At 37.6% G+C, this 17,076-nt stretch overlaps 1 protein-coding gene across 3 annotated transcripts in view; it reads right to left on the bottom strand.

Annotated features, from left to right (window-relative positions):
• Positions 1-17,076, bottom strand: part of LOC128686614 (S phase cyclin A-associated protein in the endoplasmic reticulum) — a 74,984-nt gene that overhangs the window by 20,563 nt on the left and 37,345 nt on the right. For 2 of the 3 annotated variants that reach the window (XM_053773562.2, XM_053773563.2), the window contains exons 3-4: positions 12,145-12,253; positions 5,824-5,934 (exon numbers count right to left, since the gene is read on the bottom strand). In XM_053773562.2, the coding sequence (XP_053629537.2) occupies positions 5,824-5,934; positions 12,145-12,253 (220 nt within the window). The remainder of the gene's footprint in view (positions 1-5,823; positions 5,935-12,144; positions 12,254-17,076) is intronic. The other variant, XM_053773564.2, reaches the window with a different exon arrangement.

Genomic DNA, 17,076 nt, shown 5'->3' with positions numbered 1-17,076 from the left:
CGTGTCCATATCACACTGTGTAAAAACTCTATGCACATAAAGGGCCCTAAAATATGGAACTCATTACCAGAAGATATTAAAGTAACCCAGTCTGAAAATCAGTTTAAGACTCTTCTCAAAAGCCACTTAATCACCCTAGACTAAATGCTAAATACTCAGTGCACACATACTCACCTATGTACTCCTACATCATAACCTCAACAATCACTTTGAACCTTTTATCCATTGTTGACAGGAATATAATTGGACCATTGTTTTCCACAAAAAGCATTTTAGACTATATGAATATATCCTTTGTCTTATACAAATTTAATTCACTTATAATTAATAATCTACTGTTCAACTATGAAATAATTACTATCCTACTGTACAACTATGATAAAATCCTTAGTGTTAAGTACTCTGTAAGCCAATAATGTTAATTTTTACTTTTTTAACAACACACTGGCTGATTCCCACCAAGGCAGGGTGGCCTGAAAAAGAAAAACTTTCACTATCATTCACTCCATCACTGTCTTGCCAGAAGGGTGTTTTACACTACAGTTTTTAAACTGCAACATTAACACCCAATGTTAAGTTGGCCCATAATGCCTAGGCATAATAGAGGCTCTCTTTGCATTGCAACCCACTATAGTAAATATAAAATCTCAATGTACTGTTTGCAAAGACACAAAATAAATAAATAAAATAAATAAATGGCAACGGCCAACTTGTTGAAAAAAAATATATATATAAAATATTTTGCATGAGCCGGATTACAATACAATTTGAAATATTCTGTTTCAAGGTAGACTGCCAGTTCAAGGGTGATCCAGTATATATACTAAGCAACACAGACCCCAACTTATGCCTAGAACAGATTAACTTGGTGGCACTCGATGTATGCACAAGACTTATTCCTCTAAAAAAAAGGAGGAGTAGATGTAAAATAGAAAGAGACAGGTGGTCCTTTTACAGGCAACGGAAAAGAATAACAGAGCGGCTAAAAGAGGTCAATATATCTGAAATGCGTAGGGAGACACTGGTCAGAGAAATAGTAAGCATCGAACTTAACCTAAAGGAATCTTATAGGAGTCAGGAATCGTGGGAAGAACTAAAAGCCATCAATGAAATCGAAAGAAACCCAAAGTATTTCTTCTCCTATGCCAAATCAAAGTCGAGAACAACATCCAGTATTGGGCCCCTACTTAAACAAGATGGGTCCCACACAGATGACAGCAAGGAAATGAGTGAGCTACTCAAGTCCCAATATGACTCAGTTTTTAGCAAGCCGCTAACCAGACTGAGAGTCGAAGATCAAAATGAATTTTTTATGAGAGAGCCACAAAATTTGGTTAACACAAGCCTATCTGATGTTATCCTGACGCCAAATGACTTCGAACAGGCGATAAATGACATGCCCATGCACTCTGCCCCAGGGCCAGACTCATGGAACTCCGTGTTCATCAAGAACTGCAAGAAGCCCCTATCACGAGCCTTTTCCATCCTATGGAGAGGGAGCATGGACACGGGGGTCGTCCCACAGTTACTAAAAACAACAGACATAGCCCCACTCCACAAAGGGGCCAGTAAAGCAACAGCAAAGAACAACAGACTGATAGCACTAACATCCCATATCATAAAAATCTTTGAAAGGGTCCTAAGAAGCAAGATCACCACCCATCTAGAAACCCATCAGTTACACAACCCAGGGCAACATGGGTTTAGAACAGGTCGCTCCTGTCTGTCTCAACTATTGGATCACTACGACAAGGTCCTAAATGCACTAGAAGACAAAAAGAATGCAGATGTAATATATACAGACTTTGCAAAAGCCTTCGACAAGTGTGACCATGGCGTAATAGCGCACAAAATGCATGCTAAAGGAATAACAGGAAAAGTCGGTCGATGGATCTATAATTTCCTCACTAACAGAACACAGAGAGTAGTCGTCAACAGAGTAAAGTCCGAGGCAGCTACGGTGAAAAGCTCTGTTCCACAAGGCACAGTACTCGCTCCCATCTTGTTCCTCATCCTCATATCCGACATAGACAAGGATGTCAGCCACAGCACCGTGTCTTCCTTTGCAGATGACACCCGAATCTGCATGACAGTGTCTTCCATTGCAGACACTGCAAGGCTCCAGGCGGACATCAACCAAATCTTTCAGTGGGCTGCAGAAAACAATATGAAGTTCAACGATGAGAAATTTCAATTACTCAGATATGGTAAACACGAGGAAATTAAATCTTCATCAGAGTACAAAACAAATTCTGGCCACAAAATAGAGCGAAACACCAACATCAAAGACCTGGGAGTGATCATGTCGGAGGATCTCACCTTCAAGGACCATAACATTGTATCAATCGCATCTGCTAGAAAAATGACAGGATGGATAATGAGAACCTTCAAAACTAGGGAGGCCAAGCCCATGATGACACTCTTCAGGTCACTTGTTCTATCTAGGCTGGAATATTGCTGCACACTAACAGCACCTTTCAAGGCAGGTGAAATTGCTGACCTAGAAAATGTACAGAGAACCTTCACGGCACGCATAATGGAGATAAAACACCTCAATTACTGGGAGCACTTGAGGTTCCTAAACCTGTATTCCCTGGAATGCAGGCGGGAGAGATACATGATTATATACACCTGGAAAATCCTAGAGGGACTAGTACCGAACTTGCACACGAAAATCACTCACTACGAAAGTAAAAGACTTGGCAGACGATGCAACATCCCCCCAATGAAAAGCAGGGGTGTCACTAGCACGTTAAGAGACCATACAATAAGTGTCAGGGGCCCGAGACTGTTCAACTGCCTCCCAGCATACATAAGGGGGATTACCAACAGACCCCTGGCAGTCTTCAAGCTGGCACTGGACAAGCACCTAAAGTCGGTTCCTGACCAGCCGGGCTGTGGCTCGTACGTTGGTTTGGGTGCAGCCAGCAGCAACAGCCTGGTTGATGAGGCTCTGATCCACCAGGAGGCCTGGTCACAGACCGGGCCGCGGGGGCGTTGACCCCCGGAACTCTCTCAAGGTAAACTCCAGGTAATATGGGTGTGAAGCATGGGTGATGAATGTTGCAGCGAGGAAAAGGCTGGAGACAGTGGAGATGTCATGTCTGAGGGCAATGTGTGGTGTGAATATAATGCAGAGAATTCGTAGTTTGGAAGTTAGGAGGAGGTGCGGGATTACCAAAACTGTTGTCCAGAGGGCTGAGGAAGGGTTGTTGAGGTGGTTCGGAAATGTAGAGAGAATGGAGTGAAACAAAATGACTTCAAGAGTGTATCAGTCTGTAGTGGAAGGAAGGCGGGGTAGGGGTCGGCCTAGGAAAGGTTGGAGGGAGGGGGTAAAGGAGGTTTTGTGTGCGAGGGGCTTGGACTTCCAGCGGGCATGCGTGAGCATGTTTGATAGGAGTGAATGGAGACAAATGGTTTTTAATGCTTGACGTGCTGTTGGAGTGTGAGCAAAGTAACATTTATGAAGGGATTCAGGGAAACCAGCAGGCCGGACTTGAGTCCTGGAGATGGGAAGTACAGTGCCTGCACTCTGAAGGAGGGGTGTTAATGTTGCAGTTTAAAAACTGTAGTGTAAAGCACCCTTCTGGCAAGACAGTGATGGAGTGAATGATGGTGAAAGTTTTTCTTTTTCGAGCCACCCTGCCTTGGTGGGAATCGGCCAGTGTTAATAATAATAAAATAATAAATACAAAATGGGAAATGACACAGTTACTTTTGCTGATGATACTGTGCTTATGGGTGATTCTAAAGAAAAATTGCAGAGGTTAGTGGATGAATTTGGGAGTGTGTGTAAGGGTAGAAAGTTGAAAGCGAACATAGAAAAGAGTAAGGTGATGAGGGTATCAAATGATTTAGATAAAGAAAAATTGGGTATCAAATTGGAGAGGAGGAGTATGGAAGAAGTGAATGTTTTCAGATATTTGAAAGTTGACATATCAGCAGATGGATTTATGAAGGATGAGGTTAATCATAGAATTGATGAGGGAAAAAGGTGAGTGGTGCATTGAGGCATATGTGGAGACAAAGAATATGGAGGCAAAGAAGGGAGTGTATGAAAGTATAGTCGTACCAACACTCTTATATGGGTGTGAAGCTTGGGTTGTAAATGCTGCAGCGAAGAGGCAGTTGGAGGCAGTGGAGATGTCCTGTCTAAGGGGAATGTGTGGTGTAAATATTATGTAGAAAATTCGGAGTGTGGAAATCAGGAGAAGGTGTGGAGTTAATAAAAGTATTAGTCAGAGGGCTGAAGAGGGGTTGTTGAGGTGGTTTGGTCATTTAGAAAGAATGGATCAAAGTAGAATGACATGGAGAGCGTATAAATCTGTATGGGAAGGAAGGCGGGGTATGGGTCGTCCTCGAAAGGGTTGGAGGGAGGGGGTAAAGGAGGTTGTGTGGGCGAGGGGCTTGGACTTCCAGCAAGCATACGTGAGTGTGCTAGATAGGAGTGGAGACGAATGGTATTTGGAGCCTGACGAGCTGTTGGAGTGTGAGCAGGGTAATATTTAGTGAAGGGATTCAAGGAAACTGGTTATTTTATATAACTAGACTTGAGTCCTGGAAATGGGAAGTACAATGCCTGCACTCTAAAGGAAGGGTTTGGGATATTGGCAGTTTGGAGGGATATATTGTGTATTTTTATACATATATACTTCTAAACTGTTGTGTTCTGAGCACCTCTGCAAAAACAGTGATAATGTATGAGTGTGGTGAAAGTGTTGAATGATGATGAAAGTATTTTCTTTTTGGGAATTTTCTTTCTTTTTGGGTCACCCTGCCTCGGTGGGAGACGGCCGACTTGTTGAAAAAAAAAAAAAAAAATAATAATAATAATAATAATAATAATAATAATAATAATAATAATGCACAACACATACATAAAAATAATTCAGATTGCTTCTGCTAGTTGACACAGCTGGTAAGCAGTAAACATGTTTACATCGCTGTGGGAGTAGTTTTCTCATGCTTGTTTGCATTTTTTACAGTCATTTGGCCAAATTTCTTTTTTCTAACCATGGTTCCTAAGAAAATAAGTGCAAAGGACAGTGCTGAGAACAAAAGGATAGTGATTTCCATCAACATCCCCCACCCTCAGCATCCCCCACCCACACTTTACATAAACGGTTTTTATACGATATTTCTTATTTATTCTCCATACAGTGTTTCAGTGTTTTCCTTAGAAAACTAGTGATCTACTACAGTTAGCCTCAAAAATACTCTGCTTTCTCTTACAGTAAGAACATGGGAAGATATAGTCAAGTTGAGACAGAAATGGCAGATGCTTCTGCTGCTGCCTCTGCCACCACATTATGGCCTATTTTATTCATTCTAGAGTATATATCATGCTTCTGTGGTAATTATATTGTTTATTATGTCAAATTAGATAAATTGTGATAGATAAATAAGCCGTACAGTTGATAATAGCGTCATATTCATGTATTTTTTCTCTGGCCAGAGTGCAGGAATGGATTAATGGCTTTTCAATTAATTTAAATGAGGAAAATTAATTTGATATATGAGTAAATTGAGTTACGAGCTAGCTCCTGGAACAGATTAAACTCGTAAGTCAAGGTTCCACTGTATATGAATAAATATTTACTTTTGTAACAATAAAGATAATTTTGAAAATGCTATTATCTTTTTTTTTCACTTGTTTGTTCATTACACAAATAAAAATCACTGCCTTGGCCTGGACCAAAAAACCCTGATAAATAAAAACAATACTTCAAAAACTTCAACTTTACAGTAACTTAAAGCTTTAAAAAATGCTGGTGCTTTCTCCTTATAGCAATATTTCAAAATACGTAACCAACTGCAACTTACTAGCTTGAGGATCTCGACCAGCAGAGGCCGATCTTGGTCGTTTGTCTTGCTTAGAGCCACGACGTGGAATCATCTCTGCCACTCTCCTTACTTCTCGATGTCGTACAACTGCTAAAACAGTATTTAATCATAGCATAAAATGTTTATTAATCTATAACATAAAATTTATTCCACTCCTCTTTTTTTTATATATATAAAATTTTTTAACACCATGCATCTCCCACCAAGTCAGAGAGACTGAAAAGAGAAGAAATATTTTCACTGTCATACATTCAATCATTGTCTTGCCAGAATCATGCTGACATCACAGCTTAGATAACCTTGCAAACTGCAACCTCTCCACCCCCTCCTTTAGAGTGCAGGCACTGTATTTCCCGCCTCCAAGATTCAATTATGGATAACTATTTTATCTTATCTTAGTATGCCATGTCTTGTATTGCATTAAAACCAATAGATATTTCTTTAAATCTGCTCTTTTAAAAATGAAATATACTGCAAGGATTGACTGACATAAAAATTTCAGTATGGATTCTAGGTACAGTAGAACCTCAAATATAGAACTTTCTTCGGTCCAAAAGGCTGTTCAAGTGTCGCTACCGAACGAATTTATTCCCATCAGGAATAATGTAAATTAGATTAGTCCATTTCAGACCCTCAAAAATACACTTATAAAAGCACTTACAAAAATACACTTACATAATTGGTTGAGTTGGGAGCAGTTCAATTTTTGAGGTTCCACTGTACAGTAATGTGGGCAAAACTTTGCAAATACCACATATATTTGCATATATTAACCTTTCAACAATAAAAATTCCAGTCAACATATTAATTCATAGAGTTGAAGGCTTAATAATAAATATTAATAAAAAAGAAAATACTGTAAACACTGTACTTCAACTACCTCTCATGAGAGATTTCTTGATCCTGGTGAGGGGCTCTCAATCCAAGGAATTGGAAATGTCCTCCCCTTCCTTGAACTGAACCTGACTGCTTCCTAGAGTTTACCTGGTGTCAGTTCTCTTTAAAAAAAATCAACATCTCAACATCACCATACATAAAATGTAGATAAAAATCCAAATGTACTCCTATTAACCCTTCTGGAGCCTAGTTCATAGGCCTTATGTGTATCCATACAGTATACAGTGGAACCTCTACTTGCGAGCGTGTCCACGTGCGAGTTTTTCCAAATACGAGCAGATGATGGGTCGATTTTTTGCTTCCATACGCGAGCAAAATTTCCACAAGCGAGCAGACCTCAAGGCAGGTTCCTTGACACTGGTGAGGGGCTCTTGCTCTTGATCTTGGGAATTGTATCTCATTTGTTTGTTGGACTATCTTATTGAAACTTGGGCAATGTATGATGGAAAGATGCTTCTTAACGTACAACAAAAATGAAAAAATCTAAGCATAAATAATGGAGTTCACTTCTCACCAATTAGCCACCCCTTAGCGGTAATTTCAAATGGTTTTTATGGTCCATTGCTTGGCTGTTTCAGAGTAAACAAATGATGTCACCGTCCATTCCAATATCCAGTCGTGAATGGGTTGACATTATTTATACAATTATTGCAGTAAGGAATAACAGTAAAGCTTATATTTGTGTGAATAAAAATTACAAATTATTTATATAATAATAATAATAATAATGAAAGAAATCTAAGCATAAATAATGGAGTTCACTTCTCACCAATTGGCCACCCCTAAGCGGTAATTTTGAATGATTTTTATGGTTGAATTCTCGTTTTTATGGTCTCATTTGATAGAATGGAAAATATATTACAGAAATAGATATGATTTTGATTGCTTTCATGACGAAAAGTACCTTGAAATAGAGCTCAACCTAGGAGAAATGGTCCATTGCTTGGCTGTTTCAAAGTAAACAAATGACATCACTGTCCATTCCAATATGCAGTCGTGAATGGGTTGACATTATTTATACAATTAATGCAATAAGGAATAACAGTAAATCTTATATTTTTTGTGTGAATAAAAATTACAAAATATTTATATAATAATAATAATATGTTGTGTATCTTTATATGTGTATGCTTCTAAACTGTTGTATTCTGAGCACCTGTGCAAAAACAGTGATAATGTGCGAGTGTGGTGAAAGTGTTGAATGATGATGAAAGTATTTTCTTTTTGGGGATTTTCTTTCTTTTTTGGGTCACCCTGCCACGGTGGGAGACGGCCGACTTGTTGAAAAAAAAAAAAAATAATAATAATAATAATAATAATAATAATAATATAAAGTTTTTCTTCTTCTCTTTTTTAGTAAATGTCTACAGGAGAAGGGGTTACTAGCCCATTGCTCCCGGCATTTTAGTCGCCTCATACGACACGCATGGCATACGGAGGAAAGATTCTTTTCCACTTCCCCATGGACAATAGAAGAAATAAAGAAGAACAAGAGCTATTTAGAAAAAGGAGACAAACCTAGATGTATGTATATATATATACAGTGGACCCCCGCATAACGATTACCTCCGAATGCGACCAATTATGTAAGTGTATTTATGTAAGTGCGTTTGTACATGTATCTTTGGGGGTCTGAAATGGACTAATCTACTTCACAATATTTCTTATGGGAACAAATTCGGTCAGTACTGGCACCTGAACATACTTCTGGAGTGAAAAAATATCGTTAACCGGGGGTCCACTGTATATGCATGTGCGTGTCTGTGAAGTGTGACCAAAGTGTAAGTAGGAGTAGCAAGATATCCCTGTTGTCTAGCATGTTTATGAGACAGAAAAAGAAACCAGTAATCCTACCATCATGCAAAACAGTTACAGGTTTCTGTTTCAGTCATCTGGCAGGACGGTAGTACTTCCCTAGGTGGTTGCTGTCTACCAACCTACTACCTACTACCTACTGAAGGAGGGGTGTTAATGTTGCAGTTTAAAAACTGTAGTGTAAAGCACCCTTCTGCAAGACAGTGATGGAGTGAATGATGGTGAAAGTTTTTCTTTTTCGGGCCACCCTGCCTTGCTGGGAATCGGCCAGTGTGATAAAAAAAAAAAAAATGTATAATACGTATAATAATAATAGTATAATAATATAATACAATAATAATATGTATAATAATAATACATATATACATGTAATAATAACGTACTACACATAACAATTATAACAGACAGCTTCAAAAGGCCGTCACTAGACGGCAGTGTTTGCCACAACAAAGAGGGAGCAGTTGTGGCTGCCTCCACCTGTTACATAATGACATATTTTATTCATTCTAGAGTATATATCATGTTTTTATGTTATTTTTATTGTTTGTTATGTCATATTAGATGAACTGTGATATATATATAAGCCGTATAGATATTAGCGAAATTATTCATGAAGTATTTTGCCCGGTCTCCAGACAAACTCTCGTCCACTGCCGACACTGCCCATACCACTACATGAATGACATATTTTATTCATTCTAGAGTATGTATCATGTTTCTATGTTATTCATATTGTCTGTTATGTCATATTAGATGAACTGTGATATATAAATAGATGACATTAGCGAAATTATTCACGAAGTATTTTGCCTGGTCTCCAGACAAACTCTCGTCCACCGCCGCCACCGCCCATACCACTACATGAATGACATATGTATTTTATTCATTCTAGAGTATATATCATGTTTCTATGTTATTTATATTGTTTGTTATGTCATATTAGATGAACTGTGATAGATAAATAAGCCGTATAGATGATATTAGCTAAATTATTCATGAAGTATTTTGCCTGGTCTCCAGACAAACTCTCATCCACCGCTTACACCGCCCGTACCACCACATGAATGACATATTTTATTCATTTTAGATTATATATCAGGTTTGTATATTATTTATATTGTTTATTATATCATATTAGATGAAGTGAGATAGATAAATAAGCCATAGAGTTGATATTAGCAAAATTATTGAAGTACAGAATTCCACTGGAACGGATTAATTGCATTTCAGTTAATTTAACCCTTTGAGGGTCCGTCCCGTAGATCTACGGCTTTACGTTCAGGGTCCAAACCGTAGATCTACGTCATGAGCTCAGCTCACTCTGATAAACTGTGAGTGGTACATTTGGGCCTAGATATGAGAGAATACATCTATGTGGTATGTATGCACCACATAAAACAGATCCTGCAGCACGCTGTGTATAATGAGAGAAAAAAACTGAAATCATGATTTTTCGATTAAAACAGCGACTTTGCAGTGTTTTTTCGTATGTTTTTTATAGTTCTATTTGCAATTTCTTGGTCTCATTTGATAGAATTGAAGACATTACAGAAATAGAGATGATTTTGATTGGTTTTCGCACTGGAAATGGCTTGAAACTGAGCTCAAAGTAGCAGAAATGTTAAATTTTTGCCGATATTCAAGAGTAAACAAACGACCTCACATGTCTAATACACGCCAGCTGGTGGGTCTAATATGCATTCACAAATATGGTGATGATATTTATACAATTATTACAGTATTGCATAACAGTAAATCTTCTATTTTTTGGTGTGAATAAAAATTCATTATGTGAATAAAAAATCAAAATGGAATTTATTTGTAAAGCCTCAAAACGTAACTAATGAACAGAGGAAATGTTAGTTTAGTTCCAGGAATACCTACATTGTTTATTCTGTACCCTATTTTGAAATTGGAATATTTTGAACTTTGTGTTAAATTGGCCAAATTAACAATTTCCGATCACTTTAATTTGTAGTTGAAACAGGTGACTTGGCGATTTCTTGTGCTCAATTGATAGAATAGAAGTAATACTAGTGAAATAACTAAGAATTTGGTTGACTGGAATAATGTAATTGGCCTAAAATGGGAGTCAAAGTCGGCAAAATCGCCGATTCGTAAATATCGCTGACACATCAAAATTTGCGAGAGCATAATTTCGTCAATTTTCCATCAAATTTCGTACTTTTTGTTTTATTACCTTCACAAAAAGATTCTCTACCATTTCATAAGAAAAAATAACAAATTTTTTTTTTTGAAAATTCTTGGACACTGGGGCACCACTTCAGATTTGGGCCTTGGCCCCTGAAGGGGTTAAATGAGGAAAATTGACTCTGCAAATGAGCAAATCCAGTTGCAAGCAAGGTCACGGAACGGATTAAACTCGCAAGTAGAGGTTCCACTGTACTTTTGCACCATCATCCACAGGATGGGCATGAGGTGCACAATAAACTAGCCACTTCTGCAGCAATATCTTAACCCCTTCAGGGTCCAAGGCCAAAATCTGAAGTGGTGCCCCAGTGTCCAAGAATTTTCATAAAAAAAATTTGTTATTTTTTCTTATGAAATGGTAGAGAATCTTTTTGTGAAGGTAATAAAACAAAAAGTACGAAATTTGATGGAAAATTGACGAAATTATGCTCTCGCAAATTTTGATGTGTCAGCGATATTTACGAATCGGCGATTTTGCCGACTTTGACTCCCATTTTAGGCCAATTACATTATTACAGTCGACCAAATTCTTAGCTATTTCACTAGTATTACTTCTATTCAATCGATTGAGCACAAGAAATCGCCAAGTCAACTGTTTCAACTACAAAATAATGTGATTGGAAATTGGTAATTTGGCCAATTTGACACAAAGTTCAAAATATTCCAATTTCAAAATAGGGTCCAGAATAAACAATGTAGGTATTCCTGGGACTAAACTAACATTTCCTCTGTTCATTAGTTACGTTTTGAGGCTTAACAAATAAATTCCAATTTGATTTCTTATTCACATAATGAATGTTTATTCACACCAAAAAATAGATTTACTGTTATGCAAAATTGTAATAATTGTATAAATATCATCACCACATATGTAAATGTATATTAGACCCACCAGCTTGTGTGTATTATACGTGTGAGGTCATTTGTTTACTCTTGAACATCGGCAAAATTTTAACATTTCCGCTACTTTGAGCTCTGTTTCAAGCCATTTCCAGTGCTAAAACCAATCAAAATCATCTCTATTTCTGTAATATGTCTTCCATTCTATCAAATGAGACCAAGAAATCGCAAATACAACTATAAAAAACATACGAAAAAACACTGCAAAGTCACTGTTTTAATCGAAAATCATGGTCTCAGTTTTTTTTCTCTCATTATACACAATGTGCTGCAGGATTTGTTTTATGTGGTGCACACATACCACATAGATGTATTCTCTCATATCTAGGCCCAAATGTACCACTCACAGTTTATCAGAGTGAGCTGAGCTCATGACGTAGATCTACGGTTTGGACCCTGAAAGGGTTAAAAATCTAAATCCATATATAAATTTTATTGAAGTAAATCCTGCTTCCTTAAGTAGTGAAGTCAACTTACTAGAGTCAGTGTGTGGCGGGTCTTGAAGTGGTAAGGAGTAAGCAACAAGGTTGCGAGCTTCCCTCCCTTCCTCCTGCAGGCGAGCTTTGACACGCTCCACAACCTCATCCTGAGAAAAAAACCTTATTAAACATTTCCAGAAAGATCACATTATACATGTTAACAATTCTGCATTTTTTTAAAAACTTAAAAATATTAATTGGTGAAATCAGAAAGTCTTCAAGACCCCCCCCCCCCTTCAGCTCTGAGTGCAGTATCAAAATATGTAAATCTACAAAACTTGATACTGTATTAAATACACAATTATGCACAGTGAGAAAGAAAAGATTCTGTATTCAAACTGGAAACATATATCTAGATAACAGAATACTATTACAAAAATTTTGACAAACACCAAATGATACCAGTAATAAATAGCCAGCTTACTTAAATAATATACATTCAATACTTCCCTGAAGACTGTGGATTATATACATACATAATTACTGTGAAAGTAAAAGTACTGTACACCTTTCTCATACCAATAATTACCTTTCTGGGTCCAACTCTCTCAAAATTTTCTCTACCTCTATATTGGCTTTCTGTCTTTTATTTTTATTTATTAACATGTCAGCTGTTTCCCACCAAGGCAGGGTGACCCAAAAAAGAAAAAACACTTTCATCATCATTCACTCCATCATTGTCTTGTCAGAGGCATGCCTACACTACAGTTAAAAAACTGCAACATATCAACACCCCTCCTCCATAGTGCAGGCACTGTACTTCCCACCTCTAGGACTCAAGTTTAGCTAACCGATTTCCCTGAATCTCTTCATAAATGTTACTTGGCTCACACTCCAACAGCACGTCAAGTCATAAAAACATTCATCTCCACTGGTTCCTATCTAACCTGCTCACACATGCAAGCAAGCATGCATGAGCACACAAAACCTCCTTTACCCCCTCCCTCCAACCTTTCCTAAGACAACTCCAACCCCACCTTTGTTCCACTAAAAAAAACAGTATGGCCTGCAAGTCATTTTATTTTGTTCCACTCTCTCTAAATGTCCAAACCACCTCAACCACCCTTCCTCTGCCCTCTGGATTATACTTCTAGAAACCTCACACCTCCTCCTAATCTCCAAGCTATGGATTCTTTGCATTAGATTCACACTACCCTTAAACATGACATCACTGCATCCAGCCTTCTCCTTTTGCAACATTCACCACCCATGCTTCAAACCCACATAAGAGCATTGGTACCTCTCTTCTCTCATATATTCTCCTCTTTGCTTCCATGGATAATGTTCTTTGTCTCCACACTTCCCCCAGTGCTCTAATCGCCTTTTTCCCCTCATCAATTCTATGATTCACCTCATCTTTCATAAACCCATCTGCTGACAAGTCCACTCTAAAATATCTGAATAAATTCACTTCCTCCATCCAATTTGATAGCCAGTCTTTCATTACCTAAATTTTTTATCCTCATCACTTTGCTCTTCCCTATGTTCACTTTTAATTTCCTTCTTTTACATACCATTTCAAACTTGCTCACCAACCTTTGCAACTTCTCTTCAGAATCTCCTTAAAGCACAGTGTCATCAGCAAAAATCAACTGTGACAATTCCCACTTTGTGTTAGATTCTTTATCTCTTAATCCCACACCACTTGCCAACAACTGAGCATTCACTTATCTTACAACCACCATCTATAAATATATTGAACAACCATGGTGACATCACACATCCCTGTGTAACGCTTACTTTTACTGGGAAATAATCTCCATCTCTCCTACATACTCTAAGCTGAACTTAGCTATCCTCGTACAAACTCTTAACTGCTTTCATTAACCTACCACCTATTCCATACATTTGCAACATCTGCCACATTGCTCTGCTGTCCACCCTATAATATGCCTTTTCCAAATCCTTATATAAATGCAACAAAAAACCTCTTTACCAAAATACTACTGTTCACCTATATGCTTCAATGTAAACACTTGGTCTACACATCCCTTACCTTTCCTAAAGCCTACTTGTATTTTATAACAACATATACAGTACAGTGGACCCCCGGTTAACGAACTTTTTTCATTCCAGAAGTACGTTCAGGTGCCAGTACTGACCGAATTTTTTCCCATAAGGAATATTGTGAAGTAGATTAGTCAATTTCAGACCCCCAAACATACACGTACAAACGCACTTACATAATTGGTCGCATTTGGAGGTGATCGTTATGCGGGGGTCCACTGTATTTATTTTTAGTTAAACAGCAAGGCAAACCTCAAGTCTTTCTACATATGTAATCTTGTTTCTCCAAGAAGACCACTTGTGCAATAGCCAACCTCCCATGTTACTACAGTACAGTGGTCCCTTGAGTCATGATGGGTTTCAGTTATGATAATTTTGAGTTACAATTTTTTTTAACACGTTGGCCTTCTCCCACCAAGGAAGGGTGACCCCAAAAACAAAATAAAAATAAAAAAGAAAGAAAAAACTTTCATCATCATTTAACACTTTCACCATCTCTCATACATAATCACTGTCTTTGCAGAGGCATCCAGATACAACAGTTCAGATGTTCCTCCAAACTGCCACTATCCCAAACCCCTCCTTTAAAGTGCAGGCATTGTACTTCCTATTTCCGTGACTCAAGTACAACTAACCGGTTTCCCTAAATCCCTTCATAAAATATTGCCCTGCTCACACTCCAATTTACCTTCTCAAATTAATTTAGTTTTGAGTTGCAATGAAAAAATTTAAATACAATATGAATACAATGGTCAGCAAACATGGATTCACCTCAGTCAACCAGCAATACAACTGCTTGCATCTTAGGCAGCATGAGCTGCCCAAGATGCATATAGGTCAGTAAAAATAATAAGTGCATCTGTCTGGTGCTTAGCAAACGGAGGATCAAGCCTTACACTGAATGTCTTACACTGAATGACCCTCATGGGTTAGCACTGAAGTGAATTATTTTATTACCATTTCCAAGCAAAAGGAAATTATAAAGAATATTAAAGTGGCTGATGAATCTAAGTTAGTTATTGTGGGTAACACAGAAGCAGATGAAGGGAGATACAGTGCCTGCAAGTTTTATCTGTAAATGTGCAAGTCCAAAGTACAGTAAAAGTTGCACTTCCAAGGTCTTGGAACGAATTACCATGTAGTATTTTGGGGTTTCAGTTATGAAAGTTTTGAGATATGATACGTCTTCTGGAACGGAGTGATATCGGAACTCAAGGGACCACTATATCAGTATTAGGGATGGGATGATACCTAAGTTTCTGCCAATACCAATACTCAGTTTTAGGCCAACACTGATGCCATCAAAATTAGCTGACACCCAATGCTGATAACGATACTTTGGCACACCTCTAATCATTATACAATGTACATTCGACTGAAATGTGTCAGGAAGACTGTTTGAAGAGGCTCCCTCAATACTAAACCAGTTATAATTAAGACATTTTGGGTTTGAATGTTTATACAGAAGAAACTATTTCTGTGAATATCTTAAGTTACACATGTATTGAGGAAACATTTAAGATTTTGTTCAGCTCAATATAAATGACATTAAACTGTACTTTTGACTTTAGCCACTGTATACATCAGTTTTGAACATTCACACTTGCAGCAAATGTGGTCCCTGCAGGTCTGAAAATTTCTTGTATACTAGTGATATGGGGGATAACATAATATAATACCTTAGCCTTCTGTCATTGCTTTTAAACATAAAAAGCCATTTCCCTCATTCTGTCAAATAAGCATAATACCTGATAAAAAATAAATCTAAATATTTAATATCACTACATTCTAGACAACATTTTCTAAAAAAATATACCAAAGATTCCTTTATGCTCAGCCATGAGTGAGAGAAATAAAATCCTATTAAATGTTTTACACTTAAGCAGGATTCCTGGACTTTGCTTTATCATTAACATTTAAATAACAGGTAAATTTTACCAACCTCTACTCAAATTTAATACAGATTTTACTTTCCTGCATTTTTCTTGTTTTTCTTTTTTTGTTTTTTATTAAACAAAATTGGATATACACCTACCATCCGACTTACGGCCCGCTCGACTTACGACCACTCGACTTACGACCGTGTTTTTTATGCCAAATTTCTGGGAAATAAACCACTATTTGTGTTGTACACAGTGTTTATCCTAAACCTTACGGTATGAAATACAGTACTAACAGCATAAAAAGTAAAGTAAAACATGAAATACCAAAATAAAACAATAAAATAAAGTCATTACAAAAATGTTTTGTTGATATTCAGTAGTAAAGTTCGACTTACGACCATTTCGACTTACGACAGGTTTCTCGGAACCGAACTCGGTCGTAAGTCGGATGGTAGGTGTATTAGCAGTGCTTTTCCTTGGTAATTCTTATTACTGCACTATTTCATTTCCAAATGAGGAAGCCTGGTCCAAGACCAGTCCATTGGTGTGATGATCCCTGGATCCATTAACAGTTGTATTGTACAGCCTCTCCTCACTTAGCGATGTACTTGTTTACCGACGCCTCGGATTTACGATGGGCTCTCTGACCAGTATGCATGCCTAAATAACGTATATAAGAGATGATTTTCTCTATTCCGTTTTTAAAATATACAGTGGAACCTCTACTTGCGAGTTTAATCCATTCCATGACCTTGCTTGCAACTGGATTTGCTCGTTTGCAGAGTCAATTTCCCTCATTTAAATTAATTGAAATGCACTTAATCCGTTCCAGTGGAATTCTGTACTTCAATAATTTCGCTAATATCAACTCTACGGCTTATTTATCTATCTCACTTTATTTAATATGACATAATAAACAATATAAATAACATAGAAACCTGATATATACTCTAAAATGACTAAAATATGTCATTCATGTAGTGGTATGGGTGGTGTCCGCAGTGGACGAGTTTGTCTGGAGACCGGGCAAAATACTTCGT

The sequence above is a fragment of the Cherax quadricarinatus genome, unplaced genomic scaffold, assembly GCF_038502225.1.
Source record: "Cherax quadricarinatus isolate ZL_2023a unplaced genomic scaffold, ASM3850222v1 Contig162, whole genome shotgun sequence".
Taxonomy (NCBI): domain Eukaryota; kingdom Metazoa; phylum Arthropoda; class Malacostraca; order Decapoda; family Parastacidae; genus Cherax; species Cherax quadricarinatus.
This window is presented reverse-complemented; position numbering and strand designations above follow the sequence as displayed.